Source organism: Propithecus coquereli, unplaced genomic scaffold (assembly GCF_000956105.1).
Source record: "Propithecus coquereli isolate 6110/MARCELLA unplaced genomic scaffold, Pcoq_1.0 Scaffold196, whole genome shotgun sequence".
NCBI lineage: Eukaryota > Metazoa > Chordata > Mammalia > Primates > Indriidae > Propithecus > Propithecus coquereli.
This window is the reverse complement of record NW_012144522.1, coordinates 964,163-974,529: the sequence shown is the minus strand read 5'-3', so window position 1 is coordinate 974,529 and position 10,367 is coordinate 964,163. Positions and strand designations below refer to the sequence as shown.

Below are 10,367 nucleotides of genomic sequence, written 5' to 3'. Positions count from 1 at the left end.
CCAGCCTCCCCAGTTCTAATGACTTATTAGCTGCAGAAATTTTTGTGAGTTATTCTACTATTCTGAACCTCAACTTCCTCAATTATAAAAATGAAGAAAACCACGGCACTGTTTCATAGCATTGCTGTTGGGGTTCAATGAACTAATCTTTATTTCATGGAGAGTGCTATTTATAGCACAAGGTAATTTTCCAGTGCGTATTAGCTGTGATTACAGCTTGGCATCTTTAATTTCAGCCTGTTGGGAAGATTTTATTGATTAAGCAAAGCAACATTTGTTCTCTGGGGTCTAACGTTCGCCCCTTCTAGATGAAGGTGGAACTGCTCCCAACTACAGTTGACACACACTGTTGTGGCATCTGTCATCCCTGAGAACTCTGGTTACCACAATTACGATTCCACGTGGGTTGGGGAGTCATGAGCAACCAGGCAGAGACCGGTAGCTGGAAAAAAGCCCAAACCACAGTGGGATGTGGGCATGTCAGTGCCTGTGACCCCAGAGTCCCTGTATTCGCTTCTCCCTCTTCCTGGAACCCCCTCCTTCCTGAATTCTCGCGTGCCTGGCTCTGTCTGGTCGCTGAAGTTAGAAGCGGATGTTAACTGGGCCGACTGGGGGAGCCTGGCAAGGAGAGCTCCGCCCGGCAGTGCTTGCTCCGTGGCCCAGGGGGAGCCGGCGTGTCAAGACCTCGGCTCCCTCGCTGCTGAGTGGGCAGGCGTAACCAGCGCGATTGCACCCCCTTTGTCAGCCCTCTTCCCTCCCTTGTCTGTCGTCTCCACTTTTGGACTCGTGTTTCCTGAGGCCATCCCCCAAATAAACATTCAAATCCTTGTTTCTGAGATTACTCCTTGGGGAACACAAACAAAGTCTCAGCTGAAATATCACTTCCTCGGCGCTTCCTTCCTTGACCACTTTTGCTGCTGTACACCCCCCCCCAGTCACTGTCCAGTACACGCCCGTTTTACTTTCCTCACAGTACTTAGAGAAGTAAGTTATCTTAATCACTGATCTGTTTGTTTGCTCGTGTAGGGGCCAAGGGAAAACTTCCCCTTTGCTCTCGGAAGGTTTGCCAAAAAATCAACTGAAAAAAGGCACCTTAATTGGAGAAAAGATGCACAAATTTAATAACACACACATGGGGAAGAAGCACAGGGTGGTTACCCCAACCCCCCCAGTGGGGTTCAGAAGCTTCTATACCATCTTGAGGTTACAGAAAGCATGGGGGCTTGGATTTCAGCAAAGCAGGTTACAGAAGAGAAGAGGAAGCCTGGCTGGCAAAGGCAATGGTGCAGATGAAACCTCACAGGTGGCAGCCCTCAGAGAGCATCCACGGTGAATGTTTGTTTCAGACCTTTATTTATTTATTTATTTTTAAGACAGAGTCCCACTTTGTTGCCCGGGCTAGAGTGAACACGGTGGTGTCATCCTAGCTACAGCAACCTCAAACTCCTGGGCTCAAGCGATCCTTCTGCCTCAGCCTCCCGAGTAGCTGGGACTATAGGCATGCGCCACCAGGCCCGGATAATTTTCTGTTTCTGTTTTTAGTTGACTGGCTAATTTTTTCTATTTTTTAGTAGAGACGGGGTCTTGCTCTTGCTGAGGCTGGTCTCGAACTCCCGACCTCAAGCAATCCTCCCACCTCGGCCTCCTGGAGTGCTGGGATTACAGGCGTGAGCCACCGTGTCCGGCCTCTTTCAGACCTTTAAATGCATCACACCCTCAGTTCATCTTTCTTAGATGCAGAGATGGGAGAACATGGAGGAAACCTGGCCGCATCAGTGCGGATTCTCTGCAGATGCAAATCTTCCCGACAAAAGGCAGCTTTGCAGGGCTACTCCTGTTTGCTGGCTCTCTGCACAGCCACCTCAATGTATGTCAAAGAAATATATTTTGGGGTGAACTGTTTTGATTTTCTTCACTTGTTTGCTTATTCATTTCTTTATTATCTAGCTCCCTTCTCATTAGGACTCATGCCGCGGTAGGGCATTGGCTGGCTTTTCCGCACTGTCTACTGCCCACAGATATAAGGCCCTTGATAATATTTGTTTGGTTTTTCCCAATTTCTTTTTTTCTTTTTCTTTTTGGTAGAAACGGGGTCTCACTCTTGCTCAGGCTGGTCTCCTGAGCTCGAGCTATCCTCCCGCCTTGGCCTCAATAATATTTGCTGATTGCATTAATTCTCCTTAACATAGACTCCAATTTAGTCCCAAAGAGTATTGTGTAAGAGCGGGGTTCTTAAACCATGGCACTATTCGCACTTTGGGGCCAGATCGTCCTTAGCTGTGGGGGACAGTCCTGGGTATCGCAGGATGTTTTGCAGAACGCCCGGCCTCTACCAGGTGTCAGTAGCAATGGCCCTGCTTCCCAGTTGTGGCAACCAAAGAATGTCTCCAGATATTGCCAAGTGTGTCTTGGGGAGAGAGGGCCAAACCACTCCCAGTGGAGAAACACTGGTTAAGAGTGTGAACTTGGAGAGCCAGCCCCAGGGGGTACTTACGACTGCGCCAACAGCGTGTGGGCTCCCGGAGTCCATCTGGTCCCGTCGTCTTCGTCGGTGCTGTAGGCTGCCCCACGCAAGTGCAGCACCTGGGCGCTCCTACAGTTCCTCACACAAAACGAGGAGACCATGCGCTCCATCTTGGAGGCAATGTCCCTGACCACCACCACTTGGAAGTGGCTCAGGGCCCGCTGGATGAATTCCTCCTCCTGGGTCTCATACAGACAGCTGAAGAGCTCCAAGGAGCCCTGCTGCAGGGCGGAGCCCTCGCTCTGGGCTTTGCTTTCGATCCAGTCCAGCAACTCCGCCTTGATGTGAGGTGGGACCTTCCAGCAGAGACTCTTCTCCAGGCAGCTTCGCGTCTCCTCATTCAGGAGTCCAAAGAGGAAGCGGACAGTGAGTGCCAAGAAGCTCCTTTCTGAAAACCCGTACTCCGCCAACAGCCTGGTCACGTTCTGGTCTGGGCCTGACCCACGCTCCGCGCCGTCCATGACATAGTACATGGCCGCAAAGAATTCCTGGAAACTCAAGTGGATGAAGCTGTAGTACTTCTCACAGTTGATGTCCTTCTGGAAGATGTTCATGTTGAGGAAGGCAGAGACATCCGCCCCATCCAGGCCATGCTTCCGGAGGTCCTGCTCCTCAAATAGGATCTTCTGATTCCAGAGGCCATCGGCGGCCAAGGAGCACAGCCCTCGGAGGGACGGGGTCGCGGGCTTGGGCTGCATCAGACTCAGAAGGTAGAGCAGGTACACTGCTGTGGTGGTCCTGGACGTCTGTCTTAAAAGCCCCCCACCCTCCAGTTGCTGCTTGAGGCAGGTGCAAACCACCCAGCACACCATGGGGACAAAGCACATGGTGAAGAGGGGCTCGTTGTCCCTGACGAAGTTGAAGACCTGGCTGGCCTGCTGGGCGTTGTGGAAATACTTGTGGAAGTACTCCCTCCTCTCCGCCTCAGAGAAGCCCAGGATCTCCACGTACCTGGGGTGGTCCAGCAAGCGGTGGAGCTTCTCCAAAGCCGTGGGCCGCGTGGTGATGAGCAAAGACAGCTCAGGAAGCAGCTTCTTCCTGATCAGGCTGCAAAGGAGAAGCTCCGCGGGCCGCTTCTCCTCCCAGCAGACGCACCAGGACCCCTGAGGGTCGTGGAAAGAAGGCTTGAGCTCGTCGAAGCCGTCAATGATGAAGAGGAGGCGCTCGGGAACCCGGACCAGCTCCTGCAGGGGCGCGCTGGGCTCGGGCCAGCAGCCGGCGATGAGGTCCCGCGCGCTGCGCTCAGCGCCCTGGTTCATCTCCCTGCAGTTGATGTAGAAGACGTAATCAAACCGGCCTCGGAAGAGCTTCCCGTCGGCCCAGTCCAGCATCACCTTGTGCGCCAGCATGGACTTCCCGATCCCCGCCGCGCCCTGCAAGACCACGGTGCGCGGGGGCTCGGGGCGCTCCTCGTCCGGCTCAAAGAGGGTCTCCATCTGGATGGGGCTGGCCTGGTGTCCCACGCTTCTCTCGTGTCCCCGGCCCGTGTCCAGGAGTTTCTGCTGGGCCCGCATGGGACTGGAGTGTTCCTTCACCAGGAGCAGCCGGGTGTAGCGGTGGCTGAGGTTGACGCACTCGCCCAGGCGCGCGTTGCGGTCTTCCATCAGCCGGAACGCCCTGCGCACCGAGTCCCTGTAGACCTCCCGGGGATCTAAGGGAGGGATGAAGGAGCCGAGGAAGACTCATCAGCAACCGTTAATGAATTCACGAGTTAAAGGAACCCATGTGCCTACTTGTTCTGCAGTGGCCTTGGAACAGTTTTCTAGATGGGGCTTGAGAGCCTCGGTGCTTGTCTGTGAAGATCTGCCCTTCTCGTGGGAAGCGGAGGCATTAACGTGGGCTGTTCTCACACGGCGCTTATGCCGCGACTCGAAGGGAGGTCCCTGGGGCAGGCATTGCCAGGGAGCTGGGAAATCTTGGGCCTGCTCCTCACCTGTTGAATGAGAGACTGCATTTCTTTCTTTCCCTCTTTCTTTCTTCTTCCTTCCTTCCTTCCTTCCTCCCCTCTTCCTTCCCAACTAAGAACTAAAGATGAAGGAATGAAACTATGTACAGCCGCTAAAATTCTGGTGAATAAGTAATGACAACGGAGAGTGTTTATGATATAAAATTGATTTTAAAAATGCAGAAGAAGCCAAAAATAAATAAATAAAAGGGTCTGAACATCCCTGCCTGACTTTGCTGAAGCAATGCCAAGTTGTAGACCCCGTGGTCAGATCTCACACATCCACGCAGTCACCACGTAAGCCCTGACAGCTGCGGGGCCGGGCTGCTCCTGTCACCGGCTCCGGGAACAGAAATGCCTTTCTGCAGTTCTCGTATGTGTCTCTAGCTCCCAGACCAGTAAGATTTGCCGACCAGAACTTTGTAACCTTCTACTTCACTGACCCACCCTCTTTTGAGTTGTTTTTTTCAGAAATGGCCGAATCTCTTTGCATCCTCGAGATAACTAAAGGCCTCACACCACCTGTTTATTCAAAGATAAGACAAGCGACACCCCACCGCAGATCTTGCCCAAGGACCCACTGAGCCGCCTGCTCCCCACATCCCGCCTGCACACGAGGCGGAAAGAATGACCAGTACTAACCCCTAGCTCATTATATTTAACACTGCTAAAATCTGCACGCTGGGAAGGGCTTATCAGCCATGTTTCCACCATGCAACGTACGTGCCATATGATTTCTCACTGCATGCCAGCGCCCTGCACTCGGCCCCTAACATGTAATGATGCCCACTCTCTCCGTGCATCATTCATTTCACCTCTAGAAAAACCCCTGACTTCGTCAGGTGGGGAGGCAGATTTGAGGCAGTCCTCCCACCTCCCTGTTTACGTCCTCTCCAATAAATCTCCCTTCTTCCTTGACAATCCTCATGGTCTCAATAATTGGCTTTCTGGCCGGGCGCGGTGGCTCACGCCTGTAATCCTAGCTCTCTGGGAGGCCGAGGCGGGCGGATTGTTTGAGCTCAGGAGTTCGAGACCAGCCTGAGCAATAGGAAGACCCGTCTCTACTAAAAATAGAAAGAAATTAATTGGACAACTAAAAATATATAGAAAAAATTAGCCGGGCATGGTGGCGCATGCCTGTAGTCCCAGCTACTCGGGAGGCTGAGGCAGTAGGATTGCTTGAGCCCAGGAGTTTGAGGTTGCTGTGAGCTAGGCTGACGCCACGGCACTCTAGCCCGGGCAACAGAGTGAGACTCTGTCTCAAAAAATAAATAAATAAAAATAAAAAAAGTAAGTATATAAATTATAAAAAAAAAAAAAGAACACATGATAGGCCTACAGTGGGCAAGGAGTCAAGATTCAATGCACTTTGTGCCACCCTTGAAAAAAATGGCCAGAAATATTTGCTCCATTGTTGACCATGTTGCCATCTCCCCAAAAGACCATACCCCAGTTTCTTCCCTGCTGACATTCCTGATTCTGCCAGGCAGGGGGCGTGGACCCATGATTCCAGTGAATGGCAAATGCTGCCCTTCACGAGCCCCGGGGGATGGATTACGGCTTTGCTAAACCAGTCAGAAGTAACCTCACTCCCCTGTGCCAGGAACTGTGCGGGGAACAGGCATGTGCCCCGGTCCTGACCAATGGTTCCGTGGGTGTCACTGCTAATGGGGAGGAAGCTTATTAGAAGGATTTTATTCCTGGATTAAGTGACAGAGACTCTTGAGTCTCTTGAAGAAGAAACCCTGCAGCCTCCTTTTTTCACCTTGGTTGTGACTCAGTTGTGTGAGAGGGTTTGGTAGCCATCCTTCAACCATGCGGGAACAGGTGTTAGGACAAAATGCTGCCGCACGCAGGTTCGTCGAATTGAAACACAGGAAGAGGTTGGCTTTGATGGTGTCATTCATCCACCCCACGAATTCTGCACCCACTGACCCCGAGACTCCTTGTTAAAGGCAAACGTGAAATAAATATCCTTTTTGCTTGCCCTTGGTTGGACCGTCTGTTCCATGTAGCCTCATGTATTCTAATGGGCACTTGGCTTGTGGCTCACCTTTTCTTGGTGTGCCAGGAGAGACTTCCAGAAGGCACGTTGACTGGCTCCCAAGGGAGGATGGGCCACCAGGTGGAGCATCTGGAAGAGAAATTTTGGAAAATCAGCCAACGCATATCCGGCTAATACTCAGTGATACTAGTGACTATGACATCAAAATGCCTACAGAACTCCCTGCCCCCGGACACTTCAGCACATTCAACATTCACTGCCCGTGCAATGCTGGAAAACTGAGCTCATCTCTTGTTTCTTGTAACCAGCTCTCCTTCCTGGGCCCCCATCATGGTGGTTGGCACCGTCATCCGTCCTGTTAGTTCCCTCAGCCAGGAAGTTCTGAGTCAGCCTGGATTCTCTCCTCCCCCTTCAGCCCTTGGCCACGTCTCACCCGTCACTCATTCACTCAAGAAATGCACATACATTGGGCACCAGTGTTACCCAGCCATTGGTACATAGCAATAAACAAGAATGAGGTTCCCACTCCCTGGATCTTATATTCTAATGGTGTAAAAATAAACACTCCATATAATTTCTGATGATGTTGAAAGTTGTGTCTAAAATTAATGAACATTAAGTGACAGAGAGTGTCTGGAAGTAATGTTTTATTTTGAGTGGCTAGGAAAGGCATCTATTTCTATGAATGTGCTATAAGACCTAAAATGTCAAGTGCTTCCTTGACACCTCTGAGCATCACAGGACCCTGAAGGCCTACGTGTGAGTTCCTGTGCTCTCGCCAGGTATGTCACCTACCCTGTGGGAAAGGCTCCCACCTGGCTAGTTCTTCTATCAGCTGGACCAGATGCACACACCTGGTTTTCACCCTGACAAGTTTCACCTCCCTGCCAGCCGCCAGTATATGAAATTATTCAAACAAGCATGTCCTCTTGCGGGAACCTGGAAGCACCCCACCCTCTTGTTACTACAAAGCCTGCCTCCCACAGCCCCTGTTGGTTCATTCTACTCCTCAGGGCAACCCCTGAGTGACTTCTCATGGTGTGTGGCACCTCCCCTGGGCTGGGAGTATATGTGACTAATAAGCTGCTGTCTATCTTATCTGTCCAGAGTTGGGTGCCCTGCGTGCAGTCATCTCATACTGTTTAAGATGAGATCCCTGTTTCCCAACGGGGTCAATAAAAGGTGATTACAACAGTGGATGAGACAAATCTGAGACCTCGTTGGCAGGGGCAGGATATGTGAGCAGAGACAGTCTAAGCAAAAGAAAATAGCAAGTGTGAAGTTCTTGGGGAAGAAACAATCTTGGCGGGACAGAGGGAATGAAGTTGGAGTGGGGTAAGCTTCGGGGTTGAGTGTTAGGCACAGCTAGATCGCGTGGACCATGTCAAGGAGTTCAGATTACATTCTATTCGCAAGACGAAGCCACTACAGAATTTGAAACAGGGGAGGAAATGACTTAACTGGTGACTTTAAAGATTACTCTGGACAGGAGGGAGGCAATGGGTGAAGAAAACGATTACCCCACTTGCTGAGCGGAGAACAGCCTGCAGGGAGCCGCAGTGGAAGGCGGGGATCGGAGCAGAGAGTGCTGAGTTACCCAGGTTTCCTGCGACCTGCAAGGAGGCCTCGCAGGCTGGTAGTAGACCTATTGTTACATTTCTGTGAATTCCAGCTGGTTGACTTCACTTTGGTAGCTTGAAATCAGCCTTGCTGGGAGAATTTACACGCCAGCAATGAACAAATTCTACAAACACGGGCCTTTGTGTTTTCAGCGTCATTAAAAACCTCGTTTTTTTAGAGACGTTAAAAGTTTCCCAGCACACCACTACCATCACCCCTCATTCACTGTGAGTCAGTAAGCTTCACAGAAGTGACTTTGAATGTCAGTTACTGGCAGAACTTGCTTATTCATTCATCAAACATGCACCAAGGCTTACTCTGTCCCTAGCCCTAGCCAGACGCTGCGATCACAGAGCATCACATAGAGGAGTCAAAACCCTCTCTGCTCTTGAGGGGTCCATGTCCCAGTAGGGACGACAGGTAAGAAATGATGTTAAAAACCAGAGCTCAAATGCCATCTCTGCCACTTGCAGCAATAGCTGGTATTGGCTGAGTACTCACCACTGGTTCTGAATTATGTTATACACTTTGCATGTATATTATCTCATGAACTTTTGTCTGAGGGCAAATTTTTTTTCTGAGCCTCAATTTTCTCATCTGTATAATAGAGATAATAGTCATATCTAATGCATAGCATTTTTGAAATTTTTAAAATCTTAATTTTTTTAACATGGAATGCTTCATGAATTTGTGTATCACCCTTGCACAGGGGCCATGCTGATCTCTGTATAGTTCCAATCTTAGTATACGTGCTGCCGAAGTGAGCACCACATAGCGTGCTAAACACTGTGCTGATGCAGCATTACTATGCACAGTGGATGCCATAGTATAGGAGAGAATCCATAAGTGTTAGTACCATTGTGATTGTTTTATAAGACAGATAATATAATAAAAGAAATCTGGCCAGGTGCTGTGGCTCATGCCTGTAATCCTAGCACTTTGGGAGGCCGAGACAGGAGGATTGCTTGAGGCCAGGAGTTCCAGACTAGCTTGAGCACCATAGCAAGACCGTAGCTCTACAAGAAATAGAAAAACTAGCCAAGCATAGTGGTGCACGCCTGTAGTTCTAGCTACTCGGGAGGCTGAAGCAGGAGAATCACTTGAGCCCAGGAGTTTGAGGCTGCAGTGAGCTATGATGACACCACTGCACTCTAGCCCAGGCAACAAAGTAAGACCCTGTCTCAAAAAAAAAAGAAAAGAAGAAAGAAAGAAGAAGGAAGGAAGGAAGGAAGGTAGGAAGCAAGGAAGGAGGAAGGGAGGAAGAAAGAAAGAAAGAGAGAGAGAGGGAAGAAAGAAAGAAAGAAAGAAAGAGAAAGAAAGAAAGAAATCTAAGAGTGCTTAGGAAGCACAAAAGTGGGATTTCTCAGCCAGCCAGAATGGTCAAGGGTGGGGAACAGGATGGGGTGGGAAGAGGAGTAAAGAATTCACAGAGAAGGTAGTGCCTTGAAGGTCCTGACAGATAAAAAAGGATTTTCCAGGCAAAAAAGATCGAGGGAGGATGTTCCAGGCAGAAGACAGCATGAACAAAGATCAAAGGGATGAAATTAGAACTCCAGGTCCCCCAGGCTCAGGGATTTTCTCAAAAGCAAAGGGAACTGGTGGATTCCGGATGTGGCTGCCCACCACCTCCTTACCCCTCACCAGGTCCTCTCTCTGTCCTCTCTCCCACAGGTCCCTCCTGTTGATCCGCTCGAAGATGCCAAGAGCCAGCAGCCAGGCTGCCTCCGTCCCGAAATGGGCCGTGAGCAGCTGGGCCATGTCCAGGGGACCGGCTGTTTCCATTCGTCCCCAAGGGATCTTGTCTTCTCCAAGCTCTGTCACGGTCCCCAGGTATAACTTGAACTTCTTCAGTTCCACGGCCTCCAGTTCTTCCAAGTAGGTGGACAGACGGCAGAGGCCATCCCGGACGGGGGTTCGCAGCATGGGGACGCCGTGAGTCCTGAGAGGGAGGGACTGGAGACCAGGCAGTTTCTATGGCCAGGGTGAGGGGCAATCCCAACACACCCGCCAAGGGACCATTCTCAGGCAGAGGGAGGAGAGGCTGCTGCGAGCCGGCGGCTGTAGGAATGAGGGAGGGAGGGAAAGCCTCTCGCTGAAGTAGTGCTTTCTCACTGTGCGGTTCCCTCCGGCCCTGCCCCGCTCACCGAGAGGTGTCCACTCCCAAGAAGAGGAAGTTGGGGGAGATTAAGAAATCTCAGGAGCCATCAGACTTGTGAGAAAGATTTCACTTCTGCTCTCTCTCCCTGGCTCTCTTGACAAAACGGTCACTCTCT

The 10,367-nt window shown here is 50.8% G+C and overlaps 1 protein-coding gene across 3 annotated transcripts in view; it reads right to left on the bottom strand.

Moving 5' to 3' along the window:
- The window catches only part of NLRP12 (NLR family, pyrin domain containing 12), a 43,537-nt gene extending 33,413 nt beyond the window's left edge, over window positions 1-10,124 (bottom strand). For all 3 annotated transcript variants that reach the window (XM_012643359.1, XM_012643358.1, XM_012643357.1), the window contains exons 1-4: window positions 9,729-10,124; window positions 6,523-6,603; window positions 2,498-4,175; window positions 1,438-1,443 (exon numbers count right to left, since the gene is read on the bottom strand). In XM_012643359.1, coding sequence (XP_012498813.1) covers window positions 1,438-1,443; window positions 2,498-4,175; window positions 6,523-6,603; window positions 9,729-10,017 — 2,054 coding nt within the window. In that variant the 5' untranslated portion in view covers window positions 10,018-10,124. The remainder of the gene's footprint in view (window positions 1-1,437; window positions 1,444-2,497; window positions 4,176-6,522; window positions 6,604-9,728) is intronic.
- Between the last annotated feature and the right edge of the window lie 243 nt (window positions 10,125-10,367).